Source organism: Osmia bicornis, chromosome 10 (genome assembly GCF_907164935.1).
Source record: "Osmia bicornis bicornis chromosome 10, iOsmBic2.1, whole genome shotgun sequence".
NCBI lineage: Eukaryota > Metazoa > Arthropoda > Insecta > Hymenoptera > Megachilidae > Osmia > Osmia bicornis.
Genome location: NC_060225.1, coordinates 5,745,966 through 5,763,168, shown reverse-complemented (window position 1 = coordinate 5,763,168; position 17,203 = coordinate 5,745,966). Strand labels below are relative to the sequence as shown.

The 17,203-nt window shown below is 50.5% G+C and overlaps 1 protein-coding gene across 12 annotated transcripts in view; it reads left to right on the top strand.

Annotated features, from left to right (window-relative positions):
- LOC114880013 (zinc finger protein 853) overlaps window positions 1-17,203 on the top strand; it is a 65,575-nt gene that overhangs the window by 8,359 nt on the left and 40,013 nt on the right. For 11 of the 12 annotated variants that reach the window (XM_029195556.2, XM_029195553.2, XM_029195552.2 and 8 more), the window contains exon 3: window positions 13,990-14,320. In XM_029195556.2, coding sequence (XP_029051389.1) covers window positions 13,990-14,320 — 331 coding nt within the window. The remainder of the gene's footprint in view (window positions 1-13,989; window positions 14,321-17,203) is intronic. The other variant, XM_029195549.2, reaches the window with a different exon arrangement.

Sequence of the window (17,203 nt, the reverse complement as noted above, 5' to 3'; positions counted from 1 at the left end):
TTCTCGCCGGCGCCCCAGCATTTTATACGGAAAAGACTCTTTAACGAAGCACAAGGTGCGCACGCACGACCAACTTCACGCGACACCACGCGCGCACCGCGTCACACGCACACGGGGAGGCGAGAGTGCGACCAAGACCAAGACGACCACGACCACGACCGCGACCGCGACCAACACGACCGGTGACAGTAACAACGTTTCTCCTCTCTTCTTCCTCTTCCTTCATCCCATCCTTCCTCCCCCTTTCCACGCAATATTTTTACCAGTGCAGACGAGTCGCAAACAGCGGAGAGAACAACATCGAGATAGAGCGTCGGGTGCAGCGTAAAACGTGTTAATACGATCGGTGATCGGGAACGGTGAAAGCTCGAAACGTGAAACGTACCGCAGTACCGAAGGGATTATCGAATTGGAATCGGGATCGTTCGAATGTATCGCGAGGAGAGGATCGAGGAAGCATCGACATCAGCATCAGCGTCAGGATCAGCAGAACGTCAGAGTCTCGCGTCGCGAGGAAAAACCACGCAGGATGAGTGACAACGTGCGCGACATTGACAGCTGACAGCGCGCGAGGAATACCTCTCCGTCTCTCTCCTTTTCCTCTCTTCGTCTTCGCTCCAAGTGTTTTCCCGCTAGCGTTCCTTTCTAGGCTCCCTTCGTTCCACATCTTCTTCGTCATTCTCCTCCACCCGTGCTTCGCCGCCCCCACCAGTAAGCAACCGCGCCGCGAAGTGCCGAACGATGAACTCGGGCAACAGTGTGCCATATTTTGTGATCTTTTTACCTAGCTCCTACCACCGCGTTTTAACTGTGATCCACCTACTCTAGAGAACCGTGCACGAGAGGTAAGGAGACCATATACTTGTACTCTTTAATCTCGCTTTAGAACCGAGACCACCCGTTCGTTTCGCCTTCCGACTTTCTTTCGTGTATTATTCCGTCGGCTGAAATTCAAGGAATTAGAGAGAAAAAGAGAGAGAGAGAGAGAGTTTTAATCGAATTTCCTCGATCGCCATCCACGTGCGTCTGCCGTGTCCGGAGCAAACAAACCGTCCTTCCGCGGAATCGCGTACGCCGGCTACGCGCATTCCAGAACGAGGACGACGCGCTCCTTCGAGCGCGAAACACCGTCAACTGGATCGACTCCAAGTCAACGTATCTCCACGGAGAAAGATCCTTTCGTCTCCCCCAACGGATGAAACGTACACTTCTCGCGACTGCACGCGTTCCACGCTCTCTCGAAATCGAACGGGGCCACCCTTCCCGATACGTTCCACCCGGTTCTACAAAGAAAGTATTCATCGGTGAAGCTCTGGTCAGCCTCGTTCCAACGATCCTTCACCTTTTGACACGCGTTTCATTGTCCGTTTCTTCCATTCTCTCGAATCGGCACTACGTTTCCGAAGCGTACTGCTACCCGGCGTAATTAATCTCTTCGTCGGAGGAACGGAACCAGCCGATTATCGATACGGCTTTCCATCAGATTATCGTCGATCCGCGCAAATGGAGACGTTTGCATCGATCCGTAAATGGGAAAGGAGCATTGGATCGGATCGAATCGGAGCACCGATCCGAATCGAGGGTCTCCGGAGATTCGGTCGCGACTCTTTTTCGGCCGGTTGTTACCGCTTGCCGTTCGAAGCCGGCCGAGCTTCGGGCCGAACCACGACCTACTCTAACCGAAGCACTGATCGAGCTGCCGTTCGAGCTCGACGCTTGCCGCTCGCCGAGAAACTTATCCCGAAACAGTTTCGTACACCTCTCTCCCGGTGCACCGTAGAACGCGGCAGGGCATTTTTCACCGGGCCCCACGGCTCCACGGTCGCGAGGAAAGCGATTCTAAGACGGAGAAACGGCGCATTTGCATGTGCCGCGGAGAGAAAGAACGAGGGGGAGAGGAGAGAGAAGGGGTAGAGAGATAGAAGGGGGCGGGAGAGAGTTTGCCGGTTGAAGAGAGACGGTAGATGAGCAAGAGGGAGAAGGAAACAGGCTCTGCTCGAAGGAAAAGAACAGATAAACGGAGATAGATAGCGCGTATGCAGATCGCGGCAGAGCGCTCAAAGAAAAATTCCTTTACAGGCAAAAACTCGACCCTTTGCTGGTGCAAGCCGTGGGAAATTTCGTTGGTCGCGAGCGAGGGGAGCGTTTCGAATTGCGACCAGCGCAAAAACCATCTTGCTAGTGACGATGCTCCTCGTCGATCTAGTTGGGAATCTTCGATCTTCGACAAGTTCGACCGGCATTTTATTCGCTTTTCTTCCTTTTTTTTTTTTCCTTTCTTTTCGTTATTTCGAGTTCAACGGACTGCCGCGGCTGACCAGTCGGAGGTGGGACACGGGTTTGAGAAATGTCAAGAAATGCAGGCACCGTCGCGAAGCGGGTCGCAGGGCACGAGAGAGCGGAGAGGACGAGCAGACGAATGCGAAAAGAGAAAGAGAAAGAGACGGAGAACAGTTAAGACAGTCGGACAGATAGAAAAGGAGGATGGGGATAAAGAAAGAAAGAGAAAGAAATAAAGAAAGAAAGAGCCGAGGAGAGGCAGCAGACGTGGCAACGGCGCAAATGCAGAATGCACGCTGACATAAAACATACATATATGCAGGATGCAGCGTGCAGCATCCAGGCCTTCTCTTCTAGGAGTGTTGCGAACGTTGCTCGACGCAGCTTTACTCCGAAACGCGGCAAACTCCCAAAGAAACCATCTGTCCGCCTTCTTTCCCGATACGCGTTTCGCGCCGATCGATCTTTATCGCGGTTCCATCTATACAGGGTGTAACTTAACGTAACGTAACGTGCGCTAAGGCTACGATTTCGAGCGTGGATACCTTTCGAGCAGACCACCTTCGACAAGGTAAATCACTTTCATAGAGTCTTGTCGCGGACTCGAACAAGGATAGCCTTTGTATCAAACCTCTCCGCATCGTTTTTTACAATCTAAATCCACTTGCGTGCAATTGCACGGATCTCCACGCGTTACAAATCACGCACTCTGTATAGTCTGACGGCGGCGGCGGTGGCGGCGGCGGCGGGGGGGAAAAAACGGGGTCGTCGACATCGCGAGTTTGTAGATTTTCCGAGCGACCAGACCAAAGCAAACCAACAACCTTCCTATTCTACTTCGGTCGGTCCGATATTTTCGGCATCGAACCCCTTTCTTTATCTCCGAGCGTGGCTGACTGAACGAGGGACGAATGAAGAGAGGGAACGAACGCATCGTGGCTGCTGAACCTGACCTCCGACAATACGCCGGCGTCGCCGGCATTCCGTCCAAGCCTCCGCCGCGCCGCGCCTCGCCTCGCCACGCCGCTCGCGATCCGCCTCTCTTTCTTCTCTCCCCGAGTCATCGCGTGCTCGTTATTAAAATAAATTAGAGATCGCGAGAGGCTGTCGCGAGCCTTTCTTTCGATTCCATCCACCCCTCCTCGACGTTCCGCGCTCTTCTACTCACTGCGACCTGCTCCACCGCCCTTAAGAAATGAAAGAGAAAAAAAATCGAACGACGAAATTTCGCGAAAACTTTGTCCGATGCTCTGTCGCGAAACTCGAAGGACATCAACTTCTTTGTCCTTGGCTCGTGATTTGTACGCTGTTACGCGAATGCTTCAGGGTCGTCTCCAGTGTCGAGGATTCAGCAATCGGTCGTACACTCGGTCAAGGTTACCCGATTATCGCCGCGTTTACTACCTTGCTGATCCGCTGTGCAAACCATCCGTTGCGATACCAACGGATCAACTCTTTCCCCTCGACTTTGCTAACGCGTCCATCGAACGTTCTGAAAATATGTCGTACCCATCGGCACGGTTCTTCGTACACGGTTCGTGTTGTTCGGTATTTCTGATTCAGAGACGTTCGCGACTTGTGTCAGGCTCGTAGGAGCAGCGAAAGGAATTATATTCCATGGACTGTAGCGGCAGTACTGACCGCGGACAAACCCGTTCATATTGTCTTACCTTGCCGCAGCCGCGGCCGCGACCGCGGCCAGGTTCGCCGTGTCCACTGTTAGCGTACGCGTGATATGATAAAAGAAAAAAATACTCTGACGCGGACACAAGGTTACTGCCACAAGACGGTGATACGCACCACCCCACCAAGGCTAGCCAGAGTCTTTCGCGGTCGTCTCGACTGGCCTCTTTAGTTTCGTCAAAGGTGTTCGAAAAAATGTTCTAAACCAAGAATTTTCGATAATCGAAAGTATAAAGAAACACGGCTGGTGTTTCTATGAATCGACCGTACAATCCCTCGGGCCACGATTCGATTAACGTCGTAAAAGCGCGTTTATAGCTGTTCGTTCGTATCCCGGGTCTCTAAGATTGTGGTTCTGCAACAGGCTGTCGGAGTAGTGCAAGCTAAAGAGCGCAAAAAGAAGAGAGGAGAACAGCGTAGGAAAAGACAGAGAACCGGCGCGTAATCCGACACGTTCTTACATAGATGCAGTTGGATGTTAAATTCAATACACGCCTACTTCTTTTTCTCGACGACGATTCCGTTCGATTAATTTCGTTCGGTAATTATACTGGACGAACGGCGGATAGGTCTCGAACGATCATGAACGCTTGGTTGGCCTAGAGAACGACCGATCCTCGGAGTCAATGGGAACCGTTAGTCGAGAAGGGATCCTGGCCGGTCGAGTCGTATGCAAAACTAGATGACGCGATGCGACTGCATCCTCGCTGCAGCTGCGCCGATCGTCCTCGCTTATAATTCGCGGGAATGCGGAAACAACGTCCCGGCAGACTCGCAGTTCCGTGTACGGGCGTCAAGCTACGTAGCCCAACATCGCTAGGAGAAGAAGAAAAAATTAATGAAAACGACTACCATGAAAAATTGCAACGTGTAAAAGGATACGATGTAGACAGGCGGGTAATCGGGTATCCCGTGTCGTCGCTTCAGACGCGATCCGATTCCTTCTTTTCCTGTATTTCAATCGAGCTCGTGATAAAGAAATAACGCGTGTACTCGCGATTCATTAACACGAATGATAAAAAAAAAGCCATCGTTAGGAAGGTACAACACGTGTACAATTTCCATATCTTGAAAAGCGCGCGTAACGGAAGGCCGATGTTCCAAAGGGAATATACTTGGCAATTTTCAAGATTATCAGACGGCTTACGGTTTTCTCGCTCGTCGACTAGAAAGAAGGCAGACGTTGCGTCGCTGGCAGCAGGGAATACGGTGCGTGTCTCCGAAAAATAAGGGGTTATAAATAAAACGGCAGAATTTCCACGTGGATTTGCTAATAAACATACCACCCATCGTGATGCCCGGTATATTTGTATGCAAATCGATTGTAATGTGCGGCAAAGGGGCGAGGGGGGAACGAAGAGGGACGGAGGAAGAGTGGCAGAGTGTAAATGCACATTTGCCGACGTCGGTTGTACGCAACGTGTACGTGTGTACATACATATTTATACGCGTGCAGAGTGTAAAGCACGAACGCGTGCACGTTAAATACGCATGCGCTCGCGAGAGTGCATGCGTGCACGCACGATGACTCAGAAACGAGTCCACGCGACAATGCGAGTAGCAAGTAGCAGAAGGAACCGAAATCTTGAGAATCGTTTTCTTTTTTCTTTTTTTTTTCTACTTCCAAGCAGAGTTTTCTCTCTTACGAGATGGCTAGACTAAACTGCATCGTTCTTCGTACGATGAAAAGTGTCCTCTGACCGAAGAGGAGTACGTTGCTCCGAATCTCGTCAGGGGAGAGACGGTAGCAGGCGCGAATGGAGCGATCGCGATTCAGGACTCGGGGTGAAAATGCAAGGCTCTTCGATCGGGAACGTAATCTTTCCCGATGAGAAAAATTGGGACGCGATTTTTTTCAAGATAGCAAAGGCCAGGCCGGCGAACTATGATAAACAAATGAGACTTGGCAACGCGGCTTGCAACAACTGCAACTGCAGCAGCCAAGGCCTGCCAGACTTTTCTCTCTCTTTGGTCCTCTCGCTTTTTCTCTTCTCTTCCGTCTTATACCCGCGAGTTAAACTCCGTCTTTCTCGCTGATTCGACCATCTTTCTCCCGTGGCCACGGCTGCGTCTTTCTCTCTCGATGCCAGGGATTTTCCCTCTCCGGCTGTCCCGTTCTCGCCTTCTTGTTCCATTGCTGCTCCCCTCCAGCCGGTTCGGCTACGTGAAAGAGGAGGTTACGCCACTGTAGTGGGGAAAAGCGGAGGAGGAGAAAGAGGAAGAGGCACACAGAGAGACTCTTATTTGCTTCTTTCGTTGTTCCTCTTATTTTCCTGCCCGCCTTCAGCACCGGCACCTTCTTCTTTCGTTGCTCTGCTTCTTCCGAACACCGGAGCCACGGAACTACTCTTCAGCCCCTTGCGAGCACGCGGGTAGATATCGGAGCGGCGTCGGCGTCGGTGTCGGCCACGGTGGTGCTTTATTTTTATCGCAATCTTTTCTTCCCCTCTGTCTTTCCGCCCCTTCCCTCTATCGCTCTTTCTTCCTTTTTTTCCGCCTCCTCCTTCTCCTTCTTTTTCTTTTCCTTCCCTGTTTGCCTCGCACCGCTGTTGTCCGTGGTCAGTACTTTCCAAGAGGGATGGCGACGAGAACGCCCGGCTCGGCCTTCGCCAGATACCTACTCTTCTTCTTTTTCCTTTTTTTCACATTCCTCCATCTCCCTTTCTCGCTTTCTTTTTGCCGCTTCTTTATTTATTCGCGGGATAATCTCGCGCGCGCGACTACGTTGAATCACGATCGTCGTAAGGAAAACTCTTTAATCGGATATGTAGATTTTCGGAAATGCGTTATGAAAAATCTGACAAACCGACTCCGCGTTTCATTTTATGACTCGTTCGACGCTGCGGGCGGACTTTGAATACGGTATCTCGATTGTCCTGCATTGCTCGATATCGGCCGATACACTTTCTCTGCAGCCACGATGCAACGCAACTCGCTCCGTTCGCCATCGCCGCGCTTTTCCTCTCTTCTGGTAAAAGCGTCCTGATTGATTTCTTCACGCGGCATGGTTTTCGATTAAACCTGCTAGTTTGATTTATATCTGAAAATCGTCTCGCGTTTTCTACGTCTTCGTATCCGCCGCGAAACTGGAATTCATCCGGCAGAAAAGAGGTCTGATCCGATTGGAAAGTTTTCATTGGTGCGAGGGAGGAGCGTGTCTCTATTTTTTCCGGAAAAAAAAAAAAAAAGAAAAGAAATGACGAGGGTGAAAACTCGTCGGTTTCGATCTTCCGTTCTCGTTCGAGAGTCTCACGGGTGATAGGCGCGTGCAGCTGTGCGTGAACGTCTTATCATGACGTCATTGATAAAGCGGCCATGATGGATAGGCAAAGTCTGTTCACAAAGAGAGACAGACCCCGCCCTATTTTTTTCCACTCTGCCTCTGGCCGGACACGATTTGAAACGGCCGTTAAACTATGGCACTAACCTTCGGCCGCGTTCCACGCCCAAAATAATTTCTACAAGCCAGGGAAGAAAGATGGCGTACGATTCGAAGAAGTCGGCGCCACGCCGCCGCTGCGCGCAAACTTTTTCCATCGCCGCTTATTTTCGTTCGCCTCGCGAAATCCCGCATCGTCGACGGCTAGGCGATTACGTAAACGTTGTGCAGACCGCTTAGAATAGAAAAATTTCCTCAAGGACCTACGTCGTCGATAGTAAAATGATTAGAAAAAGAAATATCGATTCCGCGAAGAGGAGCGTCATCGAAACGATAAAAGTACGAGAGTTAATACGATCACATACACCATACGTCTTTCGAGCATTTCACCATTTTATTTCCCGCGTAGTTGAAACTCTGTCCACTGGAAATTCGTCGAGAGTAAATGAAATCGCCCCTAACGTAGAATCATCGAGTTCTCACCGCGAAAGACATCGGTGGCCGTCGAAGAGATAACTGGAGCTTCTCCGCAGCCCCGAAAGCCGTGTAGTCTGCGAGGAGGATGAAAAATAGGGTGGAATGGAAAAATCCTAATCGTCGGGGGTCGAGGATGACTGTGTCGGTAGATACATAGATGCTTCCTGAACGCCGCGGCGTAACGCGTTCGTTCCGTCTCTCGTACCCTGCCTGATCGCGATATCTTTTTATCTCTTTCTAAGAGAGCCGTTGGTCGCGAGGGTGGAGGAAGAGAAGCAGCAAGGTACGTAAGGTTGAGACGGTGGCAGTAGTACGAGTAGCAATACGATGAGGAGTAGTAGTGGAGGAACAAGCTGAAGGAGAAGGAGAGAAAGGGGGAGAGAGGTGTACGCGTATGACGAGAAGAAGTAGGGGAGAGAGCGAGGGAGGTTGTGAAAGAGAGATAGAACCGGGCACGATTGGCCCCTTCCGCAGTGTCAGCGGTGCCGATTGGTTCGCGTTCCCCGGAATCGTGTTATTTCAATCGATATCTCTTCGAGTAGCCGGCGATTTTTCGTCGCGGCGCGTTATCAGCGCCTTTCCACCTTTTTTCTTCCCCCGTTTAGCACACGCACAGCGCGGCAGACCAAGAAATCGCGCTGTCCCCCCCTTCGGTTTGCTTAGTTCGCCAGAGACGCCACACGCTGGCGTACAGCGCTGCGTCCGCGATTTTCTCAATTCGGACGCGCCAACCACCCCCGTGGATTACTTTTAAAAAGAAACTAATCGCAAGGAACCCGCCGCGGTCGGACCAGTGACAAGTTTCTTAACCGCGCGTCCGTTCTTCGTCCGCGTCGCCTCGCGTCGTGCCGATCCGCCCTCCCACTCTTTTCGCGCCAGCTAATTACCGATTTCTCGTCGCCCGATCGTTCCAACGTTCCGTGATAACACAGTGATTCGAAAGCGGAAACGCTTTCGCCTACGTGAAAATAGTGCCTTCGAAAGTATTAAGTGGTTCATCCACCGTGTGTGTTCGTTTCAGTTTTCGTGAACAGCAAAAGGATAGGGCTCGATCGTGTTCAAACGCTTTTCTTCAAGAGGAAATCAAACCAAAGACGTACAATTTACGATAAGCATCCAACTACCGTCCATTTAAGTCCATCCCATAGTCGAAGTACCATGAAACAGACTAGACGAAACGTGTAATCCTTCTTAAGTCTATCGTTCTTCGAACGAAGAAATCGTACGCTTATGCAACTGGTCGTTCGTTTCGATTGCGTAAAGAATGAAGGAGTACGCGTACCCGTTGGGGGTGAATCGCGTGGAAGCCTGAAAAAGGTTCGCGATTCTATTCTGAAACGCTTTTCGATCAGCCAGTCGAGTGGAAAGTACGCGAGTCTGAAAAAGTAAGCACGTGAAAGTGGAACGATACTGTTCTCACACGACGGGACACTAGACGAGGCGACGGACAAAAGAAGAATCACGCCCTCGCGCGTACATGTGCTTCTCAGAGTGTCGCATTCTCACGCAGGAAATTTCTCCTAGTCGGTTGCGCAAACATCAACGGCGCGGGGACATTATTCTTCGTTATAGAATCTCTTCGAAAATGGAAGAGAATTCGATCGAGACTATAAACTGATACCTGGATAGTTGATTGAGAGAAAGAAAAGAAATCAAAGGAAAGGGGTGGTCGATGTGGAAAGTTGTGGTAAACGATGCGGATTACGTTCGACGGAAGAAGGACTGGTTCGAATCGAGCGTGTCGCGGGTGCTCGCTGGAATAAGGATAGCCATGTCAGTATCAGAGACTTTCGTATCACCGTGCGTGGAGGGCGGGAGGGACTCTTCAGGTCGCGTGCTCGAGATTCTTCCCTGAAGATGTATGGCACCAATGAAAGCCACGGGCCGAACCACGGGCCTTGGACACCGCCTCCTGCGCCCGAACCGCTCCCGCCGCAAGCCCAACATCACAACCATCCCCGACCTCACCTCCACAACCATCCGAGCCACCCGCCGTACGTACCGCCGCCGTATCAGCATCCTCATCACCACTTGCCGCCCGAGGTAATTATTGACGATATTCCTGGCCGCTCGAGCCCGATGTCTTCCCTACAACTCCAAGAATCTTTCGAAATGCTCAATGCCCCCAAGAGCCGACCGTTTGCCCCCGAAATGCGTTCAACGTTCAACCCTTTAGCCGCGTGACTGATACGAGTCACTGCACGATTCAGACTCCACGAACCGAGTTACGTCTATAAAAGTAACTCGAAAAATTCCATTTGCATCGAAGGACACAATTAGTGATTTACATAGACTCGATTAAACGATGTAATTATTAACTCGCTATGTTATTCGAAACCTCTGACCCGTTTATCTAAAAACCTCGACCAACAGTCGTTGATCTCCGCTTGATCTTGTTTACGAAATTAAAAGCTAGTTTCGATCGTTTAAGGAGACCGAGAGTAGAAAGTGAGCGAAGCACAAGTATGTAAAGCCGTTCGTTCGTTCGTTCGTTCGCCCTCTTATTGGGCTAATCGAGCACACCGTTTGATCGTGGATTAGAGATTGTTACTTCGCGGTTACACGGCAAGGCGTACGCGTGATTAATATCGTAAAGGAAACCTACAACGATGACTCCTCCAAGTGGCTATAGCACAAGTTCGCTTCCCACCACGAGCTTCGGGTGGTACACAGTCGCAAGTTATAGACGCATAGTGTGCCGTTCGCCAGACAAGTATCGACGATTATTATAGAGTTTGTCCGGTGTACGTTTCCAACGTGCTATTTTGACACCGAGTCCGGTTAACCGTCTGGTAACTCAGCTATAACCGCGTTTTCCCTTGACGCCTGCGTTGGGACTCGTTTCTTCGTGAAATTCAGAATCTTTAATTGGTCACCGGTGGTTCGCGTGTAACCGGCCGACACATCGGCAGAGATTAGTTTCTCGTTTCTTGCCACGCGGACAATGACAAAGCAAACATCTCGTTGACGAGCTGTACTTTCCCGACTCTCTCCGTCTCTCCGCTGTTCGCGAGATTATCGAGAAAACAATTTACCGACACCTTTCTGCGTTTCTCCATTCTCCTCCGCTGCCCTATCGGGATTCTTGCAAAATTCTCTACGCTAATATACACGTAAACAAGATAGCTCAAAGATTATTTTTCAAACCGCTATTACGTGCATACTTAGAGGAACAAAATCAGCGAAAGTAGAATCGATTCAAGGTTTCTCGCGCCTCTCACAATCGCTCGAAGGAAAAATCCTAAACTCCATCACAGATTCGTAGTCTAACTTCTGTCTCGGTTGAAATCCGCCAAATCGGTCGTCTCTTTCGTCAGGTGTTCCAAAGATTCAGGGTCAACGTGGGAACCGAAGGGAACGGTACCATTTTCGCGTATCCCCTAATCAGATCCTATCCCTCCAGGATCAAGGGATCTAAAAACAGAGAAAAAAACGGACGAGTCGGTGTTATCGGCAGGTTGGCTTATAACCGGAAGCGTGGGGCACACGAGGCAACGGATCATCGTGCCGCGATTCAGACAGATTAAAGCCGACGATTACGGAAAGAGACGGAGAGCGACAGAGAGAATGAAGGGAGATGAAGAGAGAGAGGCGGAGAAGGTCCACCTTTTCCTTTATATTACGGCACTATTCGCGGCCGCAGTTTAGACAGATAGGTGGGTAGGTAGGAGAATGAGTCAGGCAACGCTAGGTAGGTTAGATTGGACGTTGTCTCCGCGCAGCCACTGGCACACACACCCAGAAATTCGTGTTCACACGTATGCAAAGCCGCGCGAGAGAACACGTGTGCTGTACGTACAGAGAGGCACACATACCTTCGAGTTAATAGCACATGCGAAGTGCTAGATGGCCGGCGTGCGTGGGTGGACGGAACACGTTACCTCTACGTATGTGTGCCATGGAGAAAAGGCATATGGTCAGCAGGTGAGACCTTTGCTTTGTGTTCCAAGTGTATAAAGTAGCCTACTTCCAGTGACCAATGTTATTCCATCGTAATTTACTGCGCCAAGGGAGAGACAAAGGGTTGCGTTGCTCAGCTCCTTCGGATCCCTTCCGAAAAACGGGCCAACTACTCCTACTCCGGCTACGTTCGATCGCGAGCCAGTCGTTCGAATCGAATCACTCGACTTTAAGTTGAAACGAGGCATCTTTAGCACGCGAAGAAAAGCATTACTTTGAATCGAAATTATAAAAGTTCCGACCGAGAGACGAAGAAACGAGAGCAGAGGGTGAAACTGGAATGAGGAATGCCTTTTAGGAAATACACTGGGTGTCGCTTGATATATTTTTCCATTATTAAGGACATTAAGCCGGCGGCCCGCAGGCAACCAACTCTTTCCGTTTTCTTCTTCCTCTTTTCATTTCTTCTCGGAGAAACAGCCGTTCTCCTCTTTTGCTCTCCTTTTTTTCCGCGGCGACGACGACGACGATAAATCAGAAAAAAAGATTCAAACCACCGCTATGGCCCGGGCGACGGAACGCAATTTTCCGTCTGCCAAGAGATAAAAATATGATTAATGGACGTATGGTGTTCGGGTTTGTGAAAAACCAGGAAAACCTTCGTAAGTGAACGACCAAGCCTAATTAGCATTCGCTCGAGACGTCAGGATAGAGAAGCGCGAATGTTCGAAACGAATTCGATGACGATTTCGCGGGAAGTTTACCGAAAAATCTCCACCGTCCACTCGAGACGGTCGTTAAAAATTCGTAACTCGACTTTGTTGCCATCGAATCGTCCCTCGCCCTCTTGACAGCCCTTGGCTACGGTTAATCGCCGCGAAAACGTTCTATCCTTTCGCGAAGAAAGCGGAAAGGGTGGGCGAGGGAAAAAAAAATTACATTCCAACATCCCCGCGGTCTAAATACCGACATCGATATCTCCGGGGCTGTTTCCGAACGCAAGGAATTTTATTCAAATCGACGCGAAACAGGACTCGGATTGATTTGTCTCCGGGCGAAAGAAGCGTCCCGGAGAAAAAACGAGGAACGAAATCAAGTTGCAGCCTCTCCCTCTCTCACGGGGATTAAGAATCAGGGATGCCCCGAGTCGAAGGTCGCCCGTCAAATATCCAGGCGTCGCGTCGTCCACCAAAGAAAGGGTTGAAAGTCGTAGAAACTTGAGAACCCTTGGCGACAATTTCAATTCTCTCTCTTTCCCTCTGGCTCTTACTCTTTCTCCGATCTCTCTACCATCGTCCACCGTCACTCGGGGTTGTCTTTGTCGCGCCCGTTCGCGACAAGGGTGGCCTAAGATTCTTAAAACTTCTCGCGAGATTTTTCGATTTTAATTACAGTTTTAACATATTTTAATAAAATCCTCGCCGGTTCGCCTTTCTCTCGCGCTCGTTCCACGTCCGTTCAACGCTGACCCCGTCCCCGTCTTTAATTCCGACAACTTCTCTCGGTCTACTCGTCCGAAATTCTCCGCGCTAAATCTCCCTCCTCTCTCTATCCCTCTCTCTCGACTTTTGCCACGAACTGTACCGCTCGTTTTAACGTTAACCCTTTCGTTCGTTCACCTACACCCACACCGACGACGAGGAGCAACACCTGTTCCCTCAACGAAAACCCGAAATCAAGCGTTCCACCCGCTCGTATACGGCCCTTCCAGCAGTTTTACGTTCCTCCTGATCGCGTCGAGGAATAGCCAAGCGTGCCGGGCCGAGTGCGGAACTTGCGTTCCGTACCCTACGCGTGCAATTCGAAAAGCATCGATCGTGTATGGTTGCTTTCGAAAACCACCGGGACGGACGTTGACCCCTTTACCGACCAGCTGTTTCATACGCTTCCTATTAAATTCGCGTAGAATCGTTCTACAGTGATGCGAGACGATGCAACAATGTGTCCCTATACGTGCAAATGAGTCGACGTAAGTAAGAAACTTGCGTTTCCCTGTAATTGCGAAAGAATGCTACGAGGATCGCTCGAACCGTCTACGGATAACAAACCAGGTGAAGCTGATCGTTTACACGCGCCTAGTAAAATGATCCCCTAGATAGATAAGGGAATAAATGAAGATTCGTGAATGAAACGAATGAAACGTATCAGCCGATCCTTTGAAAGTCCAGGCAGCGATGGCGATCGGCGGTAGCGCGACGGTCAGGGCTCCCGTCGATCGACCATCCTCCGTTTTTCGACCAAAAGTGCAGCGTACCAACTAACTCCGGCAGGTCTTCTCGCAGATCCTCATGCACAAGAGCGCGATGCAGATGCACGCGAGGGAGCTCGGCGCAGCGGGTGCACTGACGGCGAGAGCTGGCGGCGGGATGGCGGGCGGATTGGCAGCGCTTGCACCGATCGGCGTCGGGCCAGGCGGTATGATCGCCGGCAACGAGGTAAAGCCACACCAGTGCCAGCAATGCCTCAAGTCATTCTCCAGCAACCACCAGCTCGTGCAGCACATCAGGGTCCACACCGGCGAGAAACCGTACAAATGCAGCTATTGCGACCGCAGGTTCAAGCAGCTCAGTCATGTACAGCAACATACCCGCTTGCATACGGGTGAGTATCTCTCCTACCCTCTAACGATGCCTGTCCGAAATCCTGCTGGACCGACCTCGATCATCCCGTTCTCGTCAGGCACGGCAGGATTTTTGCCCCGGTATTAGCATACGATCGATCGCGCCACGCGGTGAACTTGATTTCTTTCCTACGCGAATCTTTCATTTTTTCTCTTTTTCCCCTTTTTTTTTTTTTTTTTCTTAAACGTGACATTCGACGTATCTATTTATTTCAGTACACATATTCCTTTTTTGTTCTCCGCGAGAAATTCTGCCTCCCACTGAACGCGTTTCGATATTAATGTTTCTTCATGGAGAGAAAACCAGTTTGCCGATACAATATTTTTCGATCGCGTGGCGAAATCGACGAGTCACCGAGCTTAATGCATGCGTTCGGTATAGCCGGGACTCTGATAGTAAATTCTATGAATACCGCATTGCATCGCGACCAGTCGATAATCAATAAATTAATATACTATTATAATCTGTACGAGCGATCGTGCGTTCCGATTGTGGCTAATTTTAATGCATACTGCGAGATTGCTCAATGCCCCTCGTACCACGGCCAGAACAGAGCGTGGCTTCCAAGACACCGTTGACTGAACACGTTGTCGTACACCGCGGTGCCCGCCATGCCATGCCGTACGTGCGGTATGCATACAAGTTGCGCGTATTGCTGAGATAAGTTCAATTTACGCGGGGCGAACGATCGAATTTATCGAACGACTTGGTCGACTAAGAATAGCAGTGACGGAGAAACGTAGAGAGCAGACGAGGGACCCGTAATAATGAGAAAATTCGACGGCGCAAAGCCAGCCAACGGGTCGCGCTCGGGTAGAAAGAATTTCATTAAGGGATGAGCGTAGTCAATCGGAAGGTATTAGCCTCGAGAAGCGAACGGTCAGCGCCGCGTATGACCGGACCCTTGCGAAAAGTCTCGTTCATCTCGTTCAAGATCTGCTTCCGAATCGGAAGAAAAAAGAAAGGAAAAGAAAAACGAAACGTTGTCGGTATGCCAGCTATTTAATCGAAACGTCCAACGGCAGTATCTACTCTTTGGCTGCTCGCGAGAGGATAACAGAATCGATTCTTAAGAAAACATTCCTTTGTAATCATTGCTCGGAAAACTAATTTCCCCCCCCCTGGACACCGATCGGCAAACGAGCTTCTTCCGTAGGCTCCTTGGAAAAATAAATTCACCAGCGTTTCTCTTAATCGCGTCTAACGAGGAAAAAAAAGGGCCGACATTGATTTGAACGCAACACTCGTTTCACCCCTTCGTCCTTTTCGACGACTACCAACGAGCAAGTAACTACTGCTCGGCAACCCCTTACATTAATAATCACCCTTCCCGCGTACCGAGCCCCCGTTCAACGTTGTTGCGACTGGTACTTCAGCTAACGTCGGTGTACGCGCATCTATCGCATGCACCGTTTACGGGTTCCTCCTTCTTATCGATGAAACGTTTTAAACAGCCGCGAAAGGGTTTGCCGGCCGATATTCTCGATCGACCGAGTGCATCGTTCGATATTCAAAGTTCCGAAGAAGATGGAATTCCTCATTTATAATCGGTGTTTCGCCACGTCGGCATATCAATTTCTCACGATCGAAAAATCGGCATACTCGCGGCTGAAATTCCTTTCGGATTCCCATCTCGGTCCTCGCCGCTGTTTTCCCAAACGATACCACCGCTTCCGCACACCATTTGCATACCATATTGATTTCTCGTTTCGCAGCGAGATCTCGTTGGCGGGTCGCGATTGGCCGATCAAAGTCAAAAAACGGCGGGAATTTACTGCACCAGTGTCGCGTTCACGCGGCATCCCCGTAGCCCACGCCCGTCCCTCGCGCTCACCCCCTCGCTGGCCGTCCTATAACGCGCGCGTTACAACAATTTCCACCCGACATAGTCGAATATATACGGCTATAAAATTTCCAACGTATATGCATATAATTCATTAACCGAAATTCAACAGAATTCGTGCTGTTGCGAGCGGTAGGCAAAACGAGAAACACGGCAAGGTGGGAGAAAGGGTAGGGGCGATAGGGAGAATCAGGTGGGGGTGGGAAATACTAGCGAGGGTGACAGAAACGAAGGATGGCGAATATAATATCGGTGAGTGTCCACGATATCGATAGCTGGTCAATAGCTGCTGCAGCCTAGACAAATACCTGCCGAGGGTGTACAGTCCATCCTCCCCTCTCTTAAGCGGGCTTACGAGGGTGACTGGGCTCGCGGCCAATAGGAGGTCAGTATTCCCCACTCGGTGAGTCGCACGCGAAAAAGCGCGGGAATTTTTCGATCGTCCGATCGCTCAATAATGGAACCGAAGTTACGCGCCGCCACCGTCGCACGCGCACACCACCACCACCACCACCGTTTCACCTCCAGCGGCACACCACCGTCGTTACTGGCGCGTGTTACATCAACTCACACATACACACAACCTACGTGCAACCTAATAAATAGCCGTGCGCATTTGCAAATGTGTTACCGGATAGACGACAGAGTTCGTATGCACCGGGGGGGCAGAGGCTAGCAAAGATTATCCCTTCAGCAACGAGGAAAACTCAATTTTCATGGGGCGAAATCTAATGATCGGTCCACCCCACGCGCGCGGAATTAATCGGTTTTCCTGAACGCTACGAGCGGTCGCGTTAGCTTTCGAAAGCAGCGGCGATTCCTGGCTGGTCGCGCGCGACCATTTGCCACTTTTTAATGAAACGCAATCAAGCAACCCCTCTAGGAGGCACCGGTAGGAAGAGGTTGACGCGAAGAACACGGAGGCTCGCATTAAAATTCGATAGAGTAATAAAGGTGTTCTCTTGAAGAACGTTACAGCGAAACGAGTTCATTAATACCGATACAAACGAGGAGAAGGTG